Here is a 26,098-nt window from a genome sequence, read left to right as displayed (position 1 = left end):
ATCTGCCTTATGCCCTCCTAACCCATTCCTTCTCAGGTTTCCGTTGCTCATTTCATTGCCATGGTGGAAAGCTTGACTTTTCCCCCCGCACAGCTCCTAATATCCAATCCGCCACCAAGTCCTGTCCTCTCTGTCTTCTCAATATGTCTTAAATCTGTTCATTTCTTTCCACATCCTCTGCAACTGCATCGGTCTGAAGTATCTTCACCTCTCATCTGAAGAGCCACAGTGGCCTCCATGTGGCCTCCCTGCTTCTAGTCTCATTGAATTCCAATGTATTCTTTTTATCATGCTAAAATGACCCTTACAAAAGAAGGCATTCATTCAACAATTATGTATTGCATGTCTACCATGTGCCAGGACCTGTGCCAGGCTCTGGGGATAGCAGCAGAGCCCAATATAGTCAGAGTCTTTCCTTTGTGGAGACTTTATGTTTCATGGGAGGAAGGTAAATATTAAACAAGCAAAGTGACCTATAACAGTGGTCAACAAAGGATTTTAAAAGCTGTAATTACGCAGTTAAGTATACTAGGAACTTGTCTATATATTACGTGTGTGTTACACTAAGAGAATGATAACAGTTTAGTGGGTCTAGGAGAATATGTTTGGACCAGACAAGATTAATAGATTATCAATTGTCCACACTTTGGCAACCACACAAGGGAGACAAACTACGAGTGGGAATTTGACAATGTGGAACGAGAAGTCTGCTGAAGCTCGATGGTGTTGGGACCGTTTCCATTTGCCTCTGTTACAGTCCTCATATTTCTCCCTTCTCCTTACCTCAGATTAATGATATCATAGTGAGAAGAGCCACGTTCAAATGAATTAGAATATAATTAGAGTGGAGTTATCTCCAGAAGTTTCTGGGGATTGAAGACCTATTTTGTCTCCCGCAGATTTGATCATAACTAGTATAAACAGACTAGGTGTTTTTTAAATCTACTGATTTGCCTAGTAGCATCACTTCCTAGAAGGAACCTTGGATTAGGTCACACAAAACCTTACATTCCTGATGGCTTTGTGAATTAGCTTCACTTGTAAATTGTATCTTGATGCCTGATTGCTCTGCCTGCTGGTGGCAACCCAAGAAGTGTCAAACTTCCCCAAGGGAAGTAAGGAAGATACGAGGTTGTGTTAGCCACTGTACAGCAACCAACAGCCGACATTCTCTAAATATCGGTGACTCAATACTTAACAGATTTTTTGTCACTCACACCAATGCTGTTTTAGGCTGAGAAAGAGGTGTTCCGTTCCACATAGTCATTCACGGACCCGGGTAGTGGGATTCCCCCATCTAGAATGTTGTTGGCCAGCTTGCCACGGGAAGAGAAAGCTATTGGAGAATTTTCAGCTGCCTCAGCCAGGAAGTGACAAACATTACTTCTGCTCACATTGCATTAGCTTATATTAGCTAGATGGCCTATATTATTTATTTTTTTTTAATTTTTTTAATGTTTATTTATTTTTGAGAGAGAGAAACAGAGTGTGAGCAGGGGAGGGGCAGAGAGAGGGAGACACAGAATCTGAAGCAGGCTCCAGGCTCTGAGCTGTCAGCACAGGGCCCAATGTGGGGCTCGAACCCATGAGCAGTGACATCATGACCTGAGCCGAAGTTGGGCACTTAACCAGTTGAGCCACCCAGCCACCCCACAGATGGCCTATATTATTTAAGGGAGATCCAGGAAGTGAAGCTTTTCCTTTCTTTTTTTTTAAGTGAAGCTTTCCATATGCTGAGGAAGGAAAGGAGAAGTGGATATTGGTAATGTCTACTACATAAATCAAAGTCGCTTTGTTCAGAAAGCCTTTCTTCAACAACACTTGCCACTTCTAGGTAAGCTGTTGGTTTGATATGCTTCCATTGTGCCTATACAACCTTTCTTCATTTCAACTAGTATACATGATTTTACTTCTTGTTTAATTGTTGTTATTAGATCTTTCCTTGCTGCCTAAAGCATACTTGCCTCTCTACTTCCTCTGGCGAACTCCTACTTATCCTACCAGTCTTAGCTCAGATTACATTAGTAATGAGGAAAAATAGAACGTGAGCCCCTGGTGTCCATAGTTTCTCTCCTTATAAAATTCTTCAGTAAAGAAGTAGGGCTCCTTGGAAAGTATGTGGTAATACATCTTAGGGGAGAGGCAAGCAAGAAGAGTCTGAGACATCTTTAGTCAGAAACTAAAGTGTTTTTTAAGTTTATTTTTAGTGATCTCTACACCCAGTGTGGGGCTCAAACTCATGACCCCAAGATCGAGTCATGTGCTCTTCTGACTGAGCTAGCCAGATGCCCCCCCAAAAACTAAAGATGTTTTTGCAAATGCCTAAATAAATGTTAGAAACAGTCCTGGCAAGGGAGAGTAGTCACTGGACAAAGGTGACAAATTTGATATTAAAAATGATCACAATAGGGGCGCCTGGGTGGCTCAGTCGGTTAAGCGTCCGACTTCGGCTCAGGTCATGATCTCGCGGTATGTGAGTTCGAGCCCCGCGTCGGGCTCTGTGCTGACTGCTCAGAGCCGGGAGCCTGTTTCAGATTCTGTGTCTCCCTCTCTCTCTGACCCTCCCCCGATCATGTTCTGTCTCTCTCTGTCTCAAAAATAAATAAACATTAAAAAAAAATTTTTTAAAATGTTTAAAAAAAATGATCACAATAATTGGAAGATGAGTCTGTCAAAGGAGACCTGAGTCTGTGGTAATTTACAAAGGGCATAAGGGATTTAAAATATTGCCAAAAGGATGATTTGAGATTCAGAAGTATTTATTTATTGAATGAATGAATGAGTTGTACTTTGATTAAAATAGAAAGTGGTCATTTACTGGGTACCTGGGTGGCTCAGTCACTTAAGCATCCGACTCTTGATTTTGACTCAAGTCGTGATCTCACGGTTCGTGTGTTCAAGCCCCATGTCGGGCTCTGTGCTGACAGCATGGAGCCTGCTTAGAGTTATCTCTCTCTCTGCCCCTCCCTTGCTCTTACTCTCTTTCGTTCCATCTCTCCCTCTTTCTCAAAATAAATAAAAAAGAAACTTAAAAAAAACCCACTATTTAAAAAAAAGAGTGGTCATTTACATGAAAGTGTTTACTACAAGAAATAAACAATTACAACTTGGGGCATATATTACTCATTCTTTAAAAAGAAATCATGTGTGTTTTTTAAACTCTATATAAGGCATATAATTAAAAAATGGATTTAAGCTATAACAGATTTTTAGTATTCAAAGAAGCAACTCCTGACTGCTCATTGTTAAACTAGAGTTAACTGGTTATTAACGCTTTCTTGGGTGCTTGTCATTCATATCTTGGTTATTTATGAACAATTCTGCCCGACTACAACAGAGCCCCTTTGTAAAACTTCTTTAGGCGTATGACTCTGTAAGATGGTCAGTGTGAAGCTGGCATAGATACACCTGTATTATGTTAGACACAATTCAGCGGACACTTGATGAGCTTTCTGAATGGACATTCTGTAAGTGAAGTATTTATCATTGCATTAAATGTGCACCAAACATACAGGTTCCTGTGATTATGGGTACCTGGGAAGCGTTCAACAGTATGAATGGAATTAGCACTAACCTACTTTACTAAGGTTTTCTTTAGCATGCCTTATCTTGGGATCTTTTTCTTTGTAAAGAATAAGTTCACCAGCTGCAAAGTGCATTAGGAAAAAGATCTGTGCTCATGTGAAAACTATTCTAGAATAGTACAACTTCAAAGGTTGGGTTTCTGTTACTGGATGAAGAAAAGCAAAATTCCGCCCATAAATGGACAACTGAGTGCAAAAGCAGAAGGGGTGATGGAATATTGCAACTGAAAAAGAAATGGAAGCCCTGGCAAGAGAATTGGAATACAGCAAAATGGAGGGATGTAAAATTAGCTGAAAACAGAGGCAGTTGTAGGAAGGCTCCTTTTGAGTGGGCCGCTCAAATGCTAATGATTCTACAAGAAATTTAGCCTTTAACTAGAGAATCCTAGGAATTTAGATCCAGCAATATATTTGCCAAGGAACCAGGGGAATTAGCTTGAAAACCCATACCTCGGTTGGCTCAGAGGAGAGGTAGGAATGTAGAATCTGTGAAGGGGAGTTTAATATGTTTTTTTTAACTGTCTGCTAAGTGAGATCAGATAATTTATGCATTGATGATGTGAAGCACCTGTTAATTTGGCTTCAAAAGCAGTAATTGTCCAAGGACTGCAATACATTACTAATTAGTGATAAGACTGTTGTCAGGACTGTGCTAATTAGATATGGTCTTAAAAATGTGCTCAAATGCCAGATTCTAGTAAAGATTGACAAACATAACACGGAAATGTGCCAGGGGCTGAAGACTAAAGGGATGAGACTGAGGGAATTATGCAAAATGGCAGAAGACTAAACGAGAACAATGAGCATATGTCAAAGCTTGTGGGGAATTCTAAATATCAAAATTCAGAAAACAATTTGTCTCATTTTGGGTCCTCTCAGAAGCAGGATACCAAGATAGAATGAGATAGGCAAGAAATTCATTTAGGGAAATATCTATGAAGGATAAAGGGGGAAGGAGGCAGGAGTGGGTGAGGTGGGCTCTCAGGCCACAGTAGAGCTCTGACCTCTGTGAAAAGAGAGAGGAAAGGAAGGGGAATCTTGTATAAAGAACTGTATGGCAGCAAGGTCAGTGGTAAGTGCCCTAGGAACGATCCCCCCTCTCCCACCTCCACTCTGGACCACTTATGCACTGGGGAGAAATGGCCCAGCTCTGAGAGTACCACTGTGCTCAGTCATTAACTGGAAGCAGTTTGGGGGCAGCCTGGCCTCAGTGATGAATGATGTGTTGGATCACAAACGGCAGCAGTTGGAGATGGTCAGCCAACTATACTTCTCACAGCAAGTTCTTTAGAAGAGAAATCTGAGTAGCATACCTGTATGGCTGCTACAGTGCACTCTTAATGCCACACAGATATACTTCTCCACATACATCTGGGGAGCAGCTCTTCCACAGTTCCTGGGAGCCTCTGTTGCTGAGAGGAAACCTCAAAGAGGGGGATTAATGGGAAACGAAACTACATCTCCAGATGATAGAGTTGGTCTCAGAACTATAAATGGTGGGTATGCATTGTTTCCCTCCTGCTCTGTCCCTTCTAAATTCCCCTCACCCTTACCAATCACCTCTGTTGTACCTCTTGGCTTACCTGGGTGGTGCGACCCAGGTAACGACCCAAACCTTCATTCCTGACAGACCAGATTCCTTGGTACTCATCCTTTTTCAGGCCAACATTGCTACATGGGTCCATTCATGGTTAAATTGGTCGAGGGAGTACTAAGAGATACCCCAAAGGATCACGTGTGGAAATGCAACCTTGCCTCCTCCTGCTGTTCTGGGTCTGTTACCCTAACAATGATGGTGACTTCTCTTCCTGCTGCTGGTTATGGATACGAGGAGTCCAGAATGCTCAAGCAGCAGCCCTAGTTTGAGTTAAATGGAAGCTTTGCTGACCCCTAGCAAGAGTATGTTCCTTTTGGGGATGAGAACCTCACCCACTCTGAGCTCAGAGTTGTAGGGATGAGAAGGAAAATGTCCTCCATTGGATCATTAGCAGTGATGGTAAGTGGGCCATAACTGCTTCTACCCTTGGGTTTTTGTGCCCAGGTATTCTTTCATTTGGAGACGGGGTGCTATAAAGAGGTCTTTGAGTTAATGTATATACTGTATCCTGAATGATGTCATCCTGTGCTTGCAGAGTATTGCTTCCAAGACGGCATTTCAGCTGGATAGTAAGCTGTTCCAACATTCTGTTAGATGGCTACCTTAGGATAGTGAGGGATCACTGGATTCCATGGTCAAGGACCCAATCTTGGACCTCCTTCACTGTAACATGGCATTTCTAGTCAGATGCTATGCAGTGTTTCATGTCCATGAATCAACCATTGTATAAACTCCTGGATAGTGACGCTAACTGAGGCTCTCTAGGCAGAAAAGGAAAATTCAGACCTAGAGTAGGTATCTGTCACTGTGAGAATGAACTGCTGGTCCTTCTAGGACAGAAGAGCCCAATGACACCAAGTGGTTATTAGTCCCCATGAGGAAAAGTACCTATCAGGTCTCAGTGTTGGTCTCTATTGCTGGTAAGCTGGATATTCTGAGGCATCAGTAGTTAGATTGGTCTCTGTAAGTAGTTATTCATGCAGTGGGGCCCATATATAGATGCCATTTTTGACACCATGGCCATGTCATTTATGTGCCTCTTGTGGCAATTCTGGGATTACCAATGATGAAAACTAGCTAACATTGACTCATTGAGTAATTTTGACTAATTGTTTTTTCAATGCCTTTTCCAACGTAGATGCTTTTTTGTGGGCATTAACATGTTATACAAAAATCTTCACACTTCATGTCCATATGTTTATCCACATGCAGACTTTCTCATCTCTCAACTTCCAGTGGTATGATTGTTTGAGCTACAGCTTACACCTCCTGCAAGGCTCTTTTCAGCTCCAGTTTGTATTCAGAGCTGGTAGGTTTCCATGTCACCAGGTTAATAGGCTGGACTATAGTTCCCCTATTAGGTGTAGATTTGGTTGCCTCCAGAACCCAAAGAAGTTCACCAGGTATTATGCTTTTTTGTTTTTGGCAGGAAATACAAGACGCATCAATTTGTCTTTTACTCCTAAAAACTTTCTTGAAGTGGTAGGTCCCTGAAGCTACATAGGTTTCATCTCCTACCTTCTGGAGCTCATGTGCCAAGGCCTCCAGTATACAGACCAACTCTTGCTTATCCTGCCTGATCAGCATTATATCATTAACATTTTGGATTGATGTGATGATTCAGACTCTTTGAACTATATTATGACAGAGTGTGGAGAGTTAACACAGCTCTGGGGTGAAACTGTAAATGAATCTTGTTATCCATTCCATGTCAGTGTGAACTGTTTTTGATCCTCTTTTCATTTTCTGTTCTTTTTTTTTCTGATCCTCTTTTCTGATTGGAATAGAATAGAATAGAATAGAATCATCAAATCAATGTCTACATACTACAGAGCTGAAGCCTTACTGATCTGCTTTACCACCAACATCCTGTTTGGCATAGCAACTGCAATGGTGGCTACTACTTGGTTGAGCCTGCAGAAATCTTTAATCATTGTGCAGGGTCCATTGTGGTTTCTATAGGTGTCAGACTGGTGAAGTGAATGGAAATAAGATAAAGACCACCACCCATGCATCCTTTAAATCTTCAATGGTGGTTGTATCAGTGTGGGTTCTTCAAAGTAACAGAACCAATAGGATGTGTGTGTGTGTGTGTTTTTTAATAAATAAATTTATTTTTAAAAAATAAAAGCATTTTTTAAAGATATTCATTTGGCTCATATGATTGTGGAGGCTTGACAAGTCCAAAAATCTGATGAGGGAGACCAGATGGCTCAAGTTGTAACTCAAGTCCAAAGGCAGTCTGCTGGTGAACCAAGAAGAGCAGATGTCACAGCTGAAGTCTGAAGACATAATTACCCCTTGTTCAGGGGAGATAAGGTTTTTGTTCTATCTGGGCTCTCAGCTGATTGGGTGAGGCTTACAACAATATGCTTCCCTTAAGTCCACCAGTTTAAATGGAAATTTCATCCAAAAATACCCCACAGAATTGTCAAAAATAACGTGTAACTAAATATCCAGGCACCCTGGCCTGACCAAGTTGACACATAAAGTTAACTATCACAACAGAACTAATCTCTGCCATCATTTTTGGGATCCTTATTATTTTTCATTTACTACCACGGCTTGGGAAAGTGGTGGCTTCAGAGGCTTCCTCTTGGCCTTCCCCAATATGATGGTTCTTATCCTACTAACCAGGAGTAGGAGTCGAACTGACATGAATGTTAATCCAAATTCTTCACCAAGGGGGAATGAAATGACCACTAGTTAGGTTCATGAGCCCAGTGGACTCAGGCTACATTTATTAACTGGGTCCCAAAGCCCTTGATGGTCATGATGACACTTGAGGTTTTCAGTTATCAATGTCAGCTCTGGAAGTATGTCAGAAGTGCTCAATAGGCACCATTATCCTCCTTTGTCCAGTGCATAGTCACCTGACTTAATGGCTGAAGATCCCTGTGGGGCAGCACTGGGGAAATCATCACAGTTAATACCTATCCTGGTGTTGTAGGCAGGGGTCCTTCACCATGGGACACAACCATCTCTCAGTCACTGAATTCTCCATCTGAAAATCATTTCAAAATTGGTGCAGCCACTATGAAAGCAGTATGGAGGATCTTCAAAAAATTAAAAATAGAGTTACCATACAATCCAGCAATTGCACTCTGGGAATATATCCATAGGAAATGAAAACACTAACTTGAAACGATATCTGCACCCCCATGTTCATAGCAGCATTAAATACGATAACCAAGACATGGCAGTGATCTAAATGTCCTTCGATAGGTAAGTGGATGAAGAAGTTGTGGTATTATACACACATATACAACGGACTATTATTCAGCCATAAAAAATGAGGAAGCCCTACCATTTGTGACATCAATGGACCTGGAAGACATCATGCAAAGTGAAATGATACTATATGATCTCACTTATATGTGGAATGTAAAAAGAAAAACAAACTCATAGAAAAAGAGATCACACTTGTGGGTATCAGAGGTGGAGGGTGGGGGAGGGGCAATTGCAGGAAGTTGATCAAAAGATACAAACTTCCAGTTACAAGATAATGAGCACTGGGGATGTGTCATACAGCATGATGATCATAGCTAAAATTGCTGTAGGATTTATAGGAAAGTTACTCACAGAATAAATCCTAAGAGTTCTCATCACAAGGAAAAAAATGGTTCCCTTTTTTTCTTTCTTTTTTTTTTCTTCTTTATTGTATCCATATGAGAAGATGGATGTCAGCTGAACCTGTTGTGGTAGACATTTCATCATGTATGTAAATCAAACCACCATGCTGTATGCCTTAAACTTATAGGGTGATGTATGTCAATTCTTTCTCAAAGTGGAAAAATGTAGAGTTAAAAAAAGGGGGGACACCTCGTGGTCACCTCAAGAGATTAAAAAAATTATATCCATCATTATATCCAAAATTGTATCCCTTAATAAATTACAGTAATTATTTGAAATTTTGTCTCAGGTCCAAGAGCTGAGAATGAATTTTTATTGGGGCTACTACCCTTATCTTCCTGCTTCTCTGTTCTTGCCTGTTTCTGATTATAGATGTTAAATGGCACTCTCATTGGTTGTCCTTTTACTTTGCCCCCTAGGGACACCAGATTCTATTAACCATTTCCACAGCTTTCTATGGGACTTGCTCCTTTGACAGTAGCTATTCCAGTCTTGTTGGGAGTTATAGTGATGGTGCCCCCCTCCCCGACCCCGGCTTCTGATAGTTAAGTTTTATTATGGGGCTTCTATTATTTTGTAGTGCTAGCATCCCGGATGTTATGAAGGAGCCCAAATCTGTGACAGCTTTATCTCTGGGCCACAAGGAGTGCCACCACAAGACTTCTTACTGGTGCTGGTGCCCCTGTCACCAGTATACAGCTGTGGGGTGTGTGTTCTCCAGACCCTGCTGTGGAACATAATCTGGTGGACCCTCTGGTCTCACAGTATGCAGCTGTTATAACGGACTGCTTCCTGTAGCCCATTTATTCCTTCCTCTTCCATCTGCCATGGGAACACAGGCAGTTCAACTTCAGCCTGAGTTATCAGCTTTTCTAGGTTTCTAAGAGCCACCCTACAGTGAGTTTGCCCCATCCTATGAGGTAGGGGGTAGTCCTTGCGATGGTGCTAAATCCCACTTTCCAAGAAAGTGCTCAAACTGGCTCTCTCTCTCTGTCTCTCACATTGCCTTTTCCTGTTTCATGCTTTCTCGGTTTCTCATTATCCCTCTGCAGGGTATCAATAGAACTTCAAAATAACCAGCCAACACCGCCATACTTGTAGACATTATTCTCCCCATATCTTTCAAATGCCTGAATCATCACACTAGCAAAGCTGTCCCCTTCTACCAGGATGCATTCCCAAGTCACCAGCAGAGGAATGTTCAGCAATCATGGGGCTTCCTTGTGCCAGGAACTCTCTTCCCCACACTGCACTCACAATGAGGTCCTACTGGCTGGCCAAGCATGAGTGAACAATCCCTAAAACCTAATTTTACCACCTGCTTTCTTGGACCGTTTTTTACCAACTGTGTCACTTGGGTCCTCTGGGTAGTATACACCAAACCAAAATTAGGTGTGCAAAAGATGTATTGAGAAGACACCTGTGAAGGATAAAGGGGAGGGGAGCGAGAGTAGGTGGGGAGGGCCTTCAAACCACAGAGCAGGTCTGACACCTGTGAAAGGAGACAAACTCAGGTAGGAAAAGCCCCGGGGCCGCAGTGTACTTTGGAGAAAGTCTGGCCAGGCAACTGAGGAGTCCCCAAACAAAGATTACCCACTAGAGCAATCTTCTGTCAGGCAGAAATGGCCCAGCTCTAGTACTGCACTGTGTTAAGTTATTGGCTGGAAGTTTCCTGCAGGGAGAATGCCCTCGGTATGAATGTTGCAGACCTGGAGGTACAGCAACTGACTGGAGGTTGTTGGCCAATTTCACTTCTTTTTTGTTTTGTTTTGTTTTGTTTAAGTTTATTTAATTTGAGGGAGAGAGAGTGGGGGAGGAGCAGAGAGAGAGAGAGAGAGAGAGAGAGAGAGAGAGAATCCCAAGCAGGCTTTGCACTGTCAATGCAGAGCCTGACTTGGGGCTTGAACTCACGAACTGTGAGATCATGACCTGAGCCGAAATCAGGAGTTGGACCTCCAACCGACTGAGCCACCCAGGTGCTCCCCACTTCATACACTTCTTGAAGGAAGAGCTGAGTGGAACAGCTCCACAATCAAGTCTAACTGATATGAGCAGGAGGGAAAGAAGCCACCACCAGGAGGCCAGGTGGAAAATGGAATGGTAGCCAGCCAAGGAGCTTTGTGGATGAGCATGGCCACGTGCAAATTTTTATTTACATGTATATGCATTGGATAGACTGGTTTACTGTTACAACAGGGCATAAATGGGCCTGTGAATAAACAGCTGGCAGTAAGAAATGAAAATTGACAAGGAAGGAGGCAAAAAAAATTGATAACACTTGGACACAAGAATTAAGAAGGCATAACTTCATGGAGCCGTTTAATGTAGGTGAAAATCATCCTATAATCCTCACTATACCCAGAGAGCAATCACTCTATTTATTATTGGAAGCATCACAGGAAGGATAGTCAAGTTGGGTATCATCTGTCCTATGAAGTAAATATGTACTCCTTTGTATAGGCACTTTCAAAAAATATTCAACAAAATGATTTTTTGAATGTCACTTGCTTAAATGGTAACTCCGTTCTACACAAAAAGTTTACGACTTAAAGATATTGATTTCCCTGCTAGATCGCTGGGTTATACTTTATTATCTTTCAAATATCCATGCCACCTGTTTTATGGATTTTTAAATAACTTTATAGCTAGCATTTTTAAAAATCACATTTTTGATAGAATGCACATTAGAAAGTGATAGAAAGGCTTCTGTAATTCAGGGTGTGAAAAGAATTCAAATTTCAATGGCAAAATGTAAAATTCTTTTTGTATTATTTAACACAATGCAAGGTTCAAGGGAAATGTTTGTAGTTTACGTATTTACAACTTTCAAAATATCTTTCATAACCTTGGAAATAAAAATGAAGTTAATGCTTATAAATATTTTAAAGACATGGTTAGATTATAACAAAAGCAGAATCTATAAATGATACTTCATGGTGGCTGAAATGAAACTCAGAAAAATCATTTGTATTAATTTCATTTAATCATAGGTACTCACAAGCACTGTCCTTTACAGCATAAAGTTAGATGTGAGGCTATTACTTGCCATTAAATTTTAAGCAACAAAAGCATTTATCTCACTGTTACCATGGGCACCAGGGTATCTGATTCAGCATCAACTGATTCATGTTACTCATCATTCTTACCACTATTATATATTTATATGGAATTAATAATATTTATAATACTACGCCTATTATTACTACATTAGTACTTTCACATTCCCCTTCGTGGTTAACTACAATAAGAAAAACAGGGAATCTGGGGGCACCAGGGTGGCTTGGTCAGTTAAGCATTCAACTTCAGCTCAGGTCATAATCTCACTGTTGGTGGGTTTGAGCCCTGCTTCAATCCTCTGTCTCCCTCTCCTTGTGCACTCTCCCAAAAGTAAATAAACATTAAAAAAAATTAAAACAATATAAAGAAAAGCAGGGAATTTGATGACAGACCTGGGTTTGAGTTCTAAATCTGCCTCACGTTAGTTGGATGACTACTCTTCATTATGTTAGTTGCCTAACGTGTAACATGGGGATAATAGTACCCACTTCAGGTGGTGATTGTGAGAATTCAGTTATATAAATCACCTGTGTGGACCACAGTTTTTAATTTTCTGCCAAATCTCCTTAGTATTAGAGGCTGATCTTCTTTCTGCTTCATGGAGAAAATTAGAATCTCACCAGTTCTTTTTCATAGATTTGTTTCTTGTCCCTTTACCACTTTCTTGAAGTTGCTCCCATTCAAAGACACCAGGAGCTTCCCAGCTGCCAAATCCAATTACCTCCATTTCAGTCCTCATTCTGTTTGCCCTCTCTGCTGCATTAGCAAGTCGACCACTCTCCTTCTGGAAACATTTCGCTTTCTTGCGGTCTCTGAAGCCACTCTTTCTAGTTCACTTCCAACCTTTTTTTTTCTTTCTTTCTGATTTTGGGGTTCTTCTATAGCTGGCATATCATGGAATGCAAGGTCAATAGCAGAAAGCAGTGGTGAGTTGGTTCAGCTTGTGATTCGAGAAGGAAGCCAAGAAAAAAAAAACCAAGGCCAATACTGTGGAGACGCAGAAGCCAAGGAGGGGATGTGCCAGAAGCTGTAACCGACATAGAGCCAAGAATCAGGAGCTAGAGATCGCCACTAAGGTAACTGCAGATAAGAAAACCGGAGAAATACCTAATGTGATACAACCATGTTTGCCGGACATCCTTTTCATTTTTACCTGGCACTATTTTTACAGGCAGGGCACATAAATAGTCTAAGCAGCATCTTAACAGGACTGCCTAGTACCTTCCACTTCCTTTCCTTTCGGGCTTTTCGGTGTTGTCCCTCAAGTACTATTTCTTGGACTTCTCTTTCAATACACACTCAGCCTGGAGGATGTCATCCAGTCTCATTTTAACTACCTGGCTCTCTTACAAGTTTTAGACCTTCTAATGGGTATATTTATCTAGACGTCCCACAGTATTTGAAGCTTAGATGCCTATATTGAGCTTGGTATCTTCTTAAATTGTTCCCTTCTTCATTTGCGGCATCGCCCCCATCCAATCTCTCCTGTTAGAAACCACGATGTCTTCCTTGAATTCTTTCTCTTTGCTGACATCTAGTAAGTTAGCACGACTTCTAAAAATAATGAGAATTTACTACGACTACTCTATTACTACTCCTCCTGCTGCTATTGCTCCTGCCTTTTTATCTTGCCCTTGAGCTAAGCACTCTGCTAAGCCCTTTATATACATTACCTCATCTAATCCTCATAATAGCCTTTAATAATAGCCTGTGTGTGCTGTTATTATCTCTGTTTTAGAGATGAAAAGTCTGACGCTCGGCATATTTGAATTATTCTCTCGTTTTAAATAGCTTGCTCCAGTTACACAGAATTGAATTCCAGGTATTTTAACTCCAGATCCTTCTTTCTCCATCACTATATTCTGCTTGTACTTTGCTCTCTTGTGTTTCTCTCAAAAAAGTCTCACAAATCTAGCCCCTCCTTCAGCTACAGTTACACAAGTTCCCATACCTGAGCTCCAAAAGCAGATGGATTTGCATTGGAATCCTGGGGCCCCTACCTGCTGTGTGACTTTGGACAAGTTACCTTCTGTGACTTCCTCATTGGTAAATAGGTATGTACTAGCTACATTACAGCTTGATTCTAGGGTTTAAAATTAAATAATACAAAGAAAAAATAAAGAATACAGCATAGGTAACCTATGTAAAGCTCTGTACATTTAATACATATAAGTTACATGACGCTTAATTCATCTGTTACTGTTACTATTCTACTCCGGTATAAACCCATAACTGTCTTTACTTTGTTTCAAAAGATTTCTAACTGGTCTCCCTAGCATAAGACCTGCTAAATTCATTCTCTCAGTTGCTATCAGAATTATTTTTCTTAAAGCTGTATCTGATCATGTCATTCCCCTAAGGAGCCTCTACGAGTTTTTTGCTTTTCTCTACGAGTTTGCCTTTTGTGCCATACTGAAGCATTGAAATCAAATTCGTAAAATGGAATGGCACCTGCTATCATTCTCATTTATTTTCTGCCACTCTCCCAAAAGTAACACAGCCTTCATTAACACCAAACTTATTATTTTATGTTTATGCCAGTCCCTTTGATGCTTTTGGGTCTCTCTCTGTTCCCTGTTTCAGTACTTACCTTTTGTCATCTGGAAAACTCTTTCTTGTCCTTCAAGACCCAGTTCCTCATGATACCTTCCCCTAAGTCAAAATCAGACACCCCTCTGTGCTAATAAGAGTACTTTAGTCATAGTATTTATCATGCCAAATTTGCAGTTACTGAATTGCAATTACTTTCCCTAGAGAAAAGACCATTTCCAGATAAAAATCCATCAAATTTGGTGTGTTTGTACAGTATCTGGTACATTGTAGGCAATCACTATATGTCATTGAATGAATAAATGACAAAAATTTCTTATTAAGTTTACAAGGTCTTTTCTCATGATTTTTTCCATCGCATTAGCATAATATATAAGCATAAGATTGGATACAAGAGGCTATATTATTATCAATAGTGACTTATTAAACTTCACCAACATTTTCTCCAATTGCAGCGCTTTAAAAATATACAAAAATAGGGGCGCCTGGGTCGCTCAGTCAGTGACCTTTCAGCTCTTGATTTTGGCTCAGGTTATGATCCTCAGGGTCTGGGATCGAGCCCTGCATTCAGCTCCCTGCTGAGTGTGGAGCCTGCTTAAGATTCTCTCTCTGTCTTCCTCTGCCCCTCTCCCCTGCTCGTGCTCTCTCTCTCTCTCTCTCTCTCTCTCTCAAAATAAAACAAATCTTTAAAAACATATACATACAAAAATAACCTCCAAAAGATTTAAAAATAAAGGCAAAACTGAGCACTGCTCATGTTTTAAGAACAAAGTAATTATACAGATCATGATAATTACCTGTGGCTATTGGTAAATACATTGCAGCTTGATAATTATACTCCACTTCAGGTTCAGATTAGAATGTTCCTCTAATTTGCCACAGAAGCTACTATTTAAAGAGGCTAAAACCTGGAATGAGAGGAACTCTTTGAATTGTAGTAGCATTTCCAAGTCTTTGCAGTTTCCATCCATTTCTCTCATGTGGCAATAATAATCAATTCAGTTAAATAATTTAAAATCAGTAAGTTCTGTTATTTCCTTGAATTCCTTGGAAACAGTTGAGCCAGAGTAATGAGGAAAATCATTGATCTGAAAACTAGAGCAGTGTTCATCAAAATGTGAGTAATGACTCATTAGCGGCACATGAAATCAATTTAGTGTGCCACCCCAGCAATTAAAAAAATGAACAAAATAGAAAATGCTATAGCGTGCTGCATCAGGTAGGAGTATGTTATTACGTAAAATCTTTGTTACCGTTATACGTGTGTGTGTGTGTGTGTGTACTGGGTTGTGATGTAAAATGTAATTCCCACTATGGTATTTATTTCCCACTGGACTGGGAAGTAGTTTGAAAGTTACCACCCTATAGGACACAGCAATATTGTTCAAGGAACAGGATCATAGCCAAGTACCCACTTAATAAAATTGGTTTAAACTTGATAACATTGTAATCATGCCCCACTTCGGGCCCAAATTCTAATTACATAATCATAATTCCAAAAGCATAATCAATACCTGATTCATTCACCAGACTTGGCTTCAAATAACATTTAATTATTTCCAAAGTCAAACCCATCTCTCAGAGATGCGTGTTTACTACCACGGAAACTATGCCAAAAAATTTGCCATAGATTCTGAAGGCAATACCAAAAAAGCAGTTTGAAAAATATTTTCAGCAAAAGCAACATCACTAAAATTAGACTCGGAGCACTATTTTCCAGGGCTACTTCTGAAGTTTCTGTTTGCATGTGTATCACATTTAATTATAATTATTGTATAATTTTCTTCTAATGAGACTGAGTCCCTATAACACAGAAAACTTATTTTACTATTTCTGTATCGTAGTACCTGTGTGTAGGTGTGTATTCTAGAACATAAGAGACATAAAATAAATGTTAGGAAGACAGTACTCATTTGGATAAATTCATGTTCTGAAACTTAAATGAGTGACTCAAGGTCAGAGCACATGCTAAGGCTATTCATGCTTATTGCCCACTTTAAATACTTCTCAGGGCACCTGGGCGGCTCAGTTGGTTAAGTGTCTGACTTCGACTCAGGTAATGATCTCACAGTACGTGAGGTCAAGCCCTGCATGGGGCTCTGTGCTGACAGCTCAGAGCCTGGAGCCTGCTTTGGATTTTGTGTCTCCCTGTCTCTCTAACGCTCCTCCCCCCTCTCTCTCAAAAATAAAATAAACATTAAAAATTAAAATATATATATATACTTCTAGTCTCTCAACCTACAAAATAGGGCTTTATTGGAACTTAAAATTCATAACTTTTTATTTATTTATTTTTTTGCACTGAGCTTTTTATTTTTTTTATTTTTTTCAATATAATTCATAACTTTTTAAATCAAAGGAATAAAATTGAAAACAAAATGAGATATTGTTCTGATATCAAATTATCCTGAACGCAAGTAGGGAAATGAGCACTCTCAGGCAATGTATGTGGTAGGGAAAACTGAAGAAGGTAGCTGGGAAATACATATCAAAAATCTTTAAACATACTTATTCTATGACGAAGAAATTTTGCTTCTAGTTCTTTTTCTGCGGCAAATTAAGAATCTGCAAATACAGATGCAAGGATATTAATCTCAAGGCTTTTGACAATAGATAAAGATGTCTAATATTAAGAGATTAGGGGGCATAAATTACGGTGATTCTCATAATAGAACAATATGTAGCCATGAAAAATAATGATGTTCAATTATATTGGCATAGAAGAAGGCTCAGAAAAATATACTATGAAAAAAACAGGCAACAAAGCTATAAACTGTAGAGTATCATTTTAAACATTTATTTTTTTAAGTGTATTTATTTATTTTGAGGGAGAGCACAATTCGGGGAGGGGCAGAGAGAAGGAGAGAGAGAGAATCCCAAGCAGGCTCTGCCCTGTCAGCCTGATGTGGGGCTCCAACCCATGAACCATGAGATGGTGACCTAAGCGGAAGTCAGAGGCTTAACCGACTAAGCCACCCAGGCACCCTCATTTTAAACATTTATGAGGTGAAGTTCACATATCATAATTAAACGTTTTACAGTGAACATTTCAGTGGCTGTTTAGTACCTTCACGTTATTGGCCAACAACCACCTCTGTCTAGTTCCAAAACATTTTCATCACCCCAAAAGGAAATCAGTACCCATTAAGCAATCCTCCCTTCCCCAATCCCTGGTAATCACTAATCTGCATTCTGTCTTCTATGGATTTCTTTATTCTGGATATTTCATATACATGGATCATACATATGTGACCCTTTGTTGCTTCACTTAGCTTAATGTTCTGTCTTGTAGCAGTACTATTCCTTTTTATGGCTGAATAATATTCCGTTGCATGTACATACAATTTGTTTTTCTGTTCGTGGGTAGATGCACATTTGGGTTGTGGGAAGAGTTTTGCTATGAACATGGGTTTACTGCAGAATCATTTTAATGATCTAACTACTATTGGTAGAGAATAAATTCAGGAATATTAAGGGCCATTATTTTGGGATTACAGGGGAATCTTTTTATATTATTAAGAGCATTGGGCTTTAGAATTAAGCAGACCAGACTCCATTTCTTCATGTGTAAAGTGGGGAAAAAAGAACCTTAAACACAACTGCGTAATCATGAAGTTTAGTCGAAAGATATGTAAAGCACTTAGAACTATGTGGAGGCGCAGTGTAAGTACTGAATACATAGTATTTTTAAATCCTTCGTTTTTACTTTTCGGTTACCTTCATCTAAAATATTTTCCCCTATCGGAATAATACTGGTGTTAAACAGGGTTTATGTGTTTTACAAATAAATTTGCATGCTACACACTTCGATGCGTAGTCCTCTCTGCTGATACTCATTTGGGCTGGCGCCAAAGGGTGCTGATGGTTTGATCTGATAACATCACTTTGGCCTAATCTAGTTCTACAATGTAACTCTCCCAGTTTCAATTAGGGTATTCTCCAACCCCCTGCCGTAAGTCCTCTTCCATGTTAGTCTTTGTTTCAGGATCGCTTTATAATGTTGTATGTGCAACCATCCAGGCTTTTTACATTTTAGTAGTTTCCGACAGGGACGGGTGAGGAGCACAGGCTTTCACGTGCACAGCTAGCAAAATACTTTGCTATCCGATTTTTCCAAATACATAACATTTCCTCCAGAATATCTTTGTACTACCTAGAAAATCTCAAATTTTATTTTTCATCGTAAACTCAAACTTCTTTGCCACATATGCACATCTTGAGCACAAAAGGTTAAGGTCCGGGAGCCTGCCCGGGTTTGGGGAGCCCGAACCGGCGTCTGCAGCCCCCGAGCCGCCCCAGCGCGGGAGTTTCGAGGAGAGCCCGGGGCAGCTGGGTGTCACGTGGAGGGGCCGCGCAGGGTTCGAGCCGCCACCCGGGGAAGCTGCCGCTAAGGGGCCGCATCCCCAGAGCCCAAGCCTGGGCGTTCACTACGGCCTCGCGAGGAGGGGAGCCCGCCCGCCCACTCACGGCCGCACAGGTGTCCTGGTGGCGGCGCCCGGGCCCCCACCCGCGCGCAGGGCGGGCGGGCGGGCGAGAGGGATGGGCGCCGCCGGTGCGCGGGGGCTGGGGGCCGAGGGGGAGGTTCCCGCGAGGTGGTTCTCGGGCTCCTCCTCGGCGCTCAGGTTTCCTCTCCCGCCCGCCGGCTGCTGGCTGCGGCGCCGCCTCCCTCCCCCTCGCGGCCGGGCCCACTCTGCGGCCTCTGCCCGCCTCGCCCCCGCCCGGGCCTCCTCCCGCTTCTCTCTCCGCTTCCCCTCGAGCCTCCGGAGGAGCCCGCAGCCGCGGGGCGCCCGGGAAGATGGCGGCGGCGGGAGGCGGCAGCGGCGAGGGGGGCGCGGGCCTGGGCGGCGCGGCGGGGTCGGGGTCGGGGCCGGGGCCCTCCGCCGGCGCCAGCGAGGACCCTGCCCGGGGCCCCGCGCCCAGCGCGCTGCACCCCGAGGAGGTCGCCGCGCGGCTGCAGCGGATGCGCCGGGAGCTGAGCAACCGCAGGAAAATCCTGGTGAAAAACCTGCCCCAGGACAGCAGCTGCCAGGTACGAGGATAGGACATTGAGGCGGCCCGTCCCGGAGACATCGGGGCAGGGCTTCCGAGGGAAGCTGCGCGGGGGTGTCGGAGCTGGTGCCCGGCGCCTGAACGGTGGAGGGAAGGAGGGCGTCGCTGCAGAGTTAGAATCGTCTGTGGATTTTGCAAAGCCCCCAGGCTTCCGAGCCTGCGGCCCCCGGGCCGGGTGGCACATTAGGAAACTGAGGCTCCGAGAGGCGAATCGGCTGGTCCAAGGTCACGGGAATCGGGGGCGGCTGCCCTCAGTCCGCCCCGCTCTTTCCTTCCCCTGTGGCCCTTGGGTGAGTGTGGGAGGAGAGAAGTCGGGGAAAGAGTAGGCGAAAGGAAGCGAAGGAGAGTGGAAGTGAGCCGAGGAGCACAGTTTTGGGGGGCTAAGTTTTCGGGGCCACCTTGGGAGGGGCAGAGGGCTCCCCCGGCCTTGGGTGTGCCGTGGGGAGCGGGGTCACGGGAGAGCTGAAAGTGAGTTTTGCTGTTGCAGAAGCACTTGCCCAAGTTTGTATGAAAGAACTCTGCCCCGGTCCCCCCCCCCCCCCCGGTTTACCAAGGCCCCGGAATGGAAGGTTACCCCTGCGCTTTGGGGAACCTTGCGGCCACCTTCTGTCATGCCAAGTACTGGAGGATTTGTTAGTGACTCTGAGGAGGCTTAAAGATAGGCTACTTTGTGTCTTTGATCCAGATTAACTGTTGCTTTAAGATCAGAAACTGCATCTTTTTACCCCCCCCCCCTTATTGCCAAAGTCTACATGCTCATTGTAGAAACGGGAAAAAATACAGAAAAGCGCAAAGAGGGGAAATAGAAATCACCTGTGCTTTTTCTCTTTCCTTGAACTATAGTTAACACAATGGTTATATTAGTTTCAGGTGTACAACATAGTGATTGGACATTTCTGTACAATAGGTATTGCTCACTACAGTGTTACCATCTGTCACCATACAAAGTTATTACAGTGTTCTGGACTGGTTTCCCGATACAGTTCTTCTCCTGCCCGTGAGGTACTTCTAACTGGAAGTTGTACCTCTTAATCTCCTTCACCTGTTTCACCCATCCCCTTCCCTCCGCCTTGTTCCTTCTGGCAACCACCAAGTTCTGTGTGTCTATGAGTCTGTTTCTGTTTTGTTCTTTTGTTTTTTAGATACCACATATAAGTGAAATCACATGGCATTTGTCTTTCTCAGTCTGACTTATTTGACTTAGCATAATAATACCCTGCAGGTCCATCCATGTTGTCACCAGTGGCAAGGAAAAATTTACGTATTTCTGATATTTAAAGACAGCCGTTGTTAACGTAAGGTACTATTCTTCTCCCTTTCCCTACGTCTATGTATACATATGTATTTTTGTTTTACCAAAAAAAAAAAAAAAAAAAGCCATGTCTGATTCTTCAGTGTTTCTTAATTGTCTAGATGTTTGTGTATATTTCATATATAGCTTGAATTTATATATTTCTTGTGGATGGAGGAGGGTAGGCTGTCCTGGTGGTGGCAGATTTGGGTAGATTTATGTAGTTCCTTCTATAACGGGATACCGGGAATTGTAAGTGGGCTGGCGATTGATGATTGCAGTAAGACCCGTAAAATAATGAGAGCAGTGCCTCACTATTTTGTAAATAGACCTTACATAGCCATTCACAATAAATGAGAGCATATAACCTTATAATCCGTATGCATGAGGGGCCATTTTGTTTCAAAACGCAATGTAAAAAGACTCTGTGAATACGATAATAGCTCATCCCTCCTTCAGCTCTTTCCATCATTGTCCACTTCCCATATGTCAGGTAAGATTTTGTGATGCTACCTGTAAGAACACCTGCAATAGGCTGATTTCATAGAAGCAGATTTCCCCTACCCATGCAAAGAGAAGACAGCAAGGCGCTCAGTAAGAGGGAGGCTTCTTCGAAGCAGGTGGCATTAAAAAAAGTTGAAGGAATAGCAGCTCTGTGTGTAATCTAGGAAAAGGGAGATAGAGAAGTGTCTTAATTTTCTTTTGTTACCACAATCCCTTGCATTCTAAAAATATTTAGACACAAAAGTCTGGACAGTTTGCTCTATTCTTGTTTTTCTTTTGGTATCTCTCATTTCCCTTATTAAGAGCCATGAAAATAAATAAATAAAAGGGTCCAAACATGGGAACAGTTTTAATTGGTATTAGTGATGAATGGAGGTTTTTTGAGAATTATACTGATTTGTATTTTTGAGGTATTCTTTCTCTGTTATGACTTTATCTTTAGCCTAAATTTTGGAATTTTCTGTAAAGTAGCAAGTATAAACTATTGAATAAAATTCGAGTAAGATCTAGATGAGTTACGATACTGTCAAGTATCTTAAAGTTTTACGTTAAATACTTATGCCACATTTTTTGAGAATTGAAGAGTTTCATCTAAAAACAAAAGTTGTTAGGAACTAGAGATTAATTTCCAGACTTGTCCTAGCATTTTTTTTCTATTCTGATTTATATTATAAAATGTTTTTAATATTTCTGATATGTAGTTTTAAGATCTAAACATGTCAGTGTACATTTGAGTAGTGTTTTTTTTTCTGTCATCTTCTGTACTTGTATTTCTGCTGGTTTTCTGATCACAATCATAACTGTCAGTGGTCTGTGTTAATTAAGTACAGTAGACCAAAGAATGCTAATTTTTAAAAGCAGTTGAAAGTCATTAGATTGAGAATAGCTATTTTTATTGGTTGAATAAAATTAACATACACTTAATCTACTCCTAAATTGTAATTTTATAAATATATTCTGCAAGGATTTTTTTATATTTTATCTTTTATTTCCCTTAAAAATTCTAATGTCTAATTCTAATGTCTTTCTCAGTGGCTGCAGCTTACTGTCAACTTAAAAATGAGGATTTAACTTTAATTTTCTGTTGTACCTTTTAGCATTTTATTGCTTGGCTAAACTACCAATTTACTCCTTATGAAACAACTAATATGTTTTAGGAAAAGGTTACTATTTTTTGTTCAGTTATTAAGTAATAAGATATTTTAAATGCTCAAATTCTTGTTCTTTTCTAGAAGACTCTCTAGGTTCATTCATTCATTTATTCTAGAATATTACATTAAAGATCAAGGCCATTCCTCACTCTAGTTCTCAAGCTGTATAGTTATGTCTCTAGAAAAGTTACATTGCTAACTGATTAGTAGGAGCCTAGTAATACTCTTTGAACATTTTTAAAGCAAGGGTGTTTTCTTTATTAAACTTGCTTTTCATAAATGTTACTCAAATTTTAATTTTAGGTAAAAACAGTTCTCAGAAGCTGTCTCATTGAATAGTTACAGTGCAGTCAGGTGCTGTCTGGTTGGTCTCCTATGTTTTCTCGAATCCTCTTAGCCCTCTGTGTTTTCATAGTCTCAGCTCTGGCTTATGTCCTTTGTCATCTCTTGCCTAGACTTATTAACAACTTTTCTGTTTGTCATCTACCCTCATTATTGTCCTGTGTCTTATGTTTTAGCCCATCCTGCTTATTGCTTCCCTTGAGAGAACTCTTCAAAGCACAAATCCAAGAATGTCACTCTACTACAAAAAGAAAAAGAGAAAAAAGAAAAGAAAGGAAAAGTTTAGCTCTGCATTCTCAAAAGAGAAAAAGAGGGGAAAAAAGAGAAGGAAAAGTTTAGCTCTACATTCTCAAAATCTTCCTCAAATGTCCGTCAACTTCTCTCTTTTCCTCAAATCATAAGGAATAGTGAAACTCAATTAGCTTATTCCAAGAGTGAAATTGCTTTGAAGCTTCATGTTCTGACTGAAAAATTCGTGTTAATTTTATGTTCTAGTAAACTTGGATTTAATGTAAAAACAATGACTTAAACTTGTTTCACTGCCTTCCAACTTTTTCTCATAAACTTGACATGGAAGATGCACATATTTATCCTATGATTTTTTTTAATGTTTATTCATTTTTGAGAGAGAGAGAGAGAGAAGCAAGGGAGAGGCAGAGAGGGAGACACAGAATCAGAAGCAGGCTCCAGGTTCTGAGCTGTCAGCACAGAGCCTGATGGGGGGCTCACACCCACAAATCATGAGATCTTGACCTGAGCTGAAGTCGGATGCTTAACCAACTGGGCCATCCAGGAGCCCCATCCTGTGTTTTTCTGTGCTCCTTTATTACCATGGAGTACTCAGACCTTGTGTTGAAAGGCATGACATAATAGGATAGAAATAAAAGATTCTAGGGTTTTTGTAACTTGGCCCCTGCCTACATTTGCAGTCTCCTTTCTTATTAGTCATGCCTTGGATTCTGCTCTAGCCTTATCAAGCTACCTACATGCCGAAGTGTTTCAGAACATTGTGATTTGAATATTTATAGAAATGTCTTTGAATGTTTGTGTTTTGGAATGTAACTTTAGTGATTATTTTATAACAAATAACATTTCTAATAATTACAGTGAATAATAAACAGTGTTAAATGCTGGTTCTTATTCAGAAGAGCCGTTGTGAATGTGTGTCTGTGGATAGTCTTTTGCAACTATGAACCTAGAATTTTATTTTAAGGTAATGTTCTAATATGTGTTTTTGTTGCACTTTCTATAGATTGTTTACATTTGTTGGTTAACCTGGTTCTGTTTCAAAAGAATTGTTACTGGGGTTTCAAAATGGAGAAGACAGTGGCATTTATTCTCTCTACTGTTTGAATTCACTCAGTTTTCTCCTAAATGTTATGTATGTGTACATGTGTTTTGTTTAGAAGTTAGAATCTGGAAGAGACTTTATTGTGTAATTAAGAGAAAATGTGAAGGGCTTAGGGCTAACAGCCAAGGTTAGTAATAGAAACAAAACGTTGTATTGTCTCACTCTGGGCATTGTTAACTTTCATTTTGAAGTACTCTATTATAATAGTTAATGAGAAGCTTGATGGTTAATTCACCGAGGTCCATTTCAAAGCATAGTATTAACTAAGCACTTTTTAGAATAACAAACCACCAAATGTAGAAAATTCCAGTTACTTTTCTTCTTAAAAGCTACTTATTCCTGTGTTTCTTTTGTATTTGTCAGAAACCTATAGCATTTTCTCACATATTTTGTGTTCATTAATTGTGAGATTTAAAAAAAAAATTTTTTTAATGTTTGTTTATTTTTGAGACAGAGAGAGACACAGCATGAACAGGGGAGGGGCAGAGAGAGAGGGAGACACAGAATGTGAAGGAGGCTCCAGGCTCTGAGGTGTCAGCACAGAGCCCGATGGGGGGCTAGAACTCACTAACTGTGAGATCATGACCTGAGCCGAAGTCAGACGCTTAACTGACTGAGCCACCCAGGTGCCCCAATTGTGAGATTTTTTTAAATAATTTTTTTGGTGTTTATTTATTTTTGAGAGAGGCAGAGAGCAGGGGAGGGGCAGAGAGAGGGAGACACAGAATCAGAAGCAGGCTCCAGGCTCTGAGCTGTCAGCACAGAGCCTGACGTGGGGCTCAAACCCACGAATCATGAGATCTTGACCTGAGCTGAAGTTGGACACTTAACCAAGTGAGTCTCGCAGGCACCCCTAACTGTGATATTTAAAAATATACATTATTTGTTTTCTCTAATAATCAGTAATTACTGTCTCTTTTCATAAGAGCGCTATTACTCACTTTTTCCTAATAATACTGGGATATTTTTACATTTTGAAAATATTCTTTTTCTTATTGAGAATACCATTTTGCATTCTTGATAAGTTGTTATTCTTAGTGTAGTTACTTAGCGTAGTTTACACAACTTAAAAGTTATCTGTTTCCTAGTGTAGTTAATCAGAATTGCATGATGGGTTCTTTTCTGTATGCTTTATTATTCCCAACGTAACAAGGACACTGAAAGCTGCTAGAGGGACATCTTCGAGACTTCTGGGTTGCCCCTGGCTCGGTAAGTTTCTGTCTTGGCAGGAATTCTTGCAGAGTGTTTCAGCAATGCTTGTTCTCTGCTCTGAAAACATATTCAAGAAGAGGAGTCCTTTGTGGTCAGTGTCACGATGCTGGATGTTAACAAGCAGTCTGAAGAAATCTCAGGTGATTTATAGGCCATTTCCTAATTAATGACCAGCTTATGTTTATAAATTATTTTTTGGACTTGTAACGTGTTTTCCCATAGAATAACATGGCAGATGGTGTTTAGTGCTGTCGGTTAGCACCTTAACAGCTGTTTGAGGTTTCTGATGCTTCTGAAGTTTAAGCTGATTCTAAATAGTACAGTAACATCTAAACAGCTTTGTGCACCAACAGCCTCTTCCAGCTTCAAGTCATTGACAGGTACACTTGTGCCTTATGGCCACGCTCAAGAAAGCTGTACTTAAGGCAATTGCTCTTTAAACAAACAAGATCACGAACATCAGGGAAGCATTAAATGAGATCATCTCTGATGGAAGGCTGTTGCTGAAAAGGGGTCCCTCTGGCCCCCTGAATTTTGTCTCTTACTACTTCTGTGTGGATTTATCTTCCCTACTTTGTAGCCAGCAGTCCTTAGGAGCTTTCAGAACCCATTTCTTAACTGTGGGCAGAAAGTTTTATGCTTAGCTCTACTTAGACCAGCTGAAACAAGACAACTAAAAGAAGGTTAAAATGCAAATAGAGAAAACAAAATTCTAAATTTAAATGTTCTATGATTGCTTGTCTGAAACCTTGGCGCTGTATTTTGTTTGCCTGGGGA

At 40.9% G+C, this 26,098-nt stretch overlaps 2 protein-coding genes across 4 annotated transcripts in view; one reads left to right on the top strand and one right to left on the bottom strand.

Annotated features, from left to right (window-relative positions):
• JAK1 (Janus kinase 1) overlaps positions 1 to 26,098 on the bottom strand; it is a 692,496-nt gene that overhangs the window by 446,742 nt on the left and 219,656 nt on the right. The gene's annotated exons all lie outside the window — the stretch shown is intronic.
• Positions 19,051 to 26,098, top strand: part of RAVER2 (ribonucleoprotein, PTB binding 2) — a 97,476-nt gene continuing 90,428 nt past the window's right edge. For both annotated transcript variants that reach the window (XM_049618540.1, XM_049618539.1), the window contains exon 1: positions 19,051 to 19,450. In XM_049618540.1, coding sequence (XP_049474497.1) covers positions 19,217 to 19,450 — 234 coding nt within the window. In that variant the 5' untranslated portion in view covers positions 19,051 to 19,216. The remainder of the gene's footprint in view (positions 19,451 to 26,098) is intronic.

This window comes from Panthera uncia, assembly GCF_023721935.1.
Source record: "Panthera uncia isolate 11264 chromosome C1 unlocalized genomic scaffold, Puncia_PCG_1.0 HiC_scaffold_4, whole genome shotgun sequence".
Taxonomy (NCBI): domain Eukaryota; kingdom Metazoa; phylum Chordata; class Mammalia; order Carnivora; family Felidae; genus Panthera; species Panthera uncia.
Note: the sequence above shows the minus strand (reverse complement) of the source record. Positions and strands in the feature narration are given on the sequence as shown.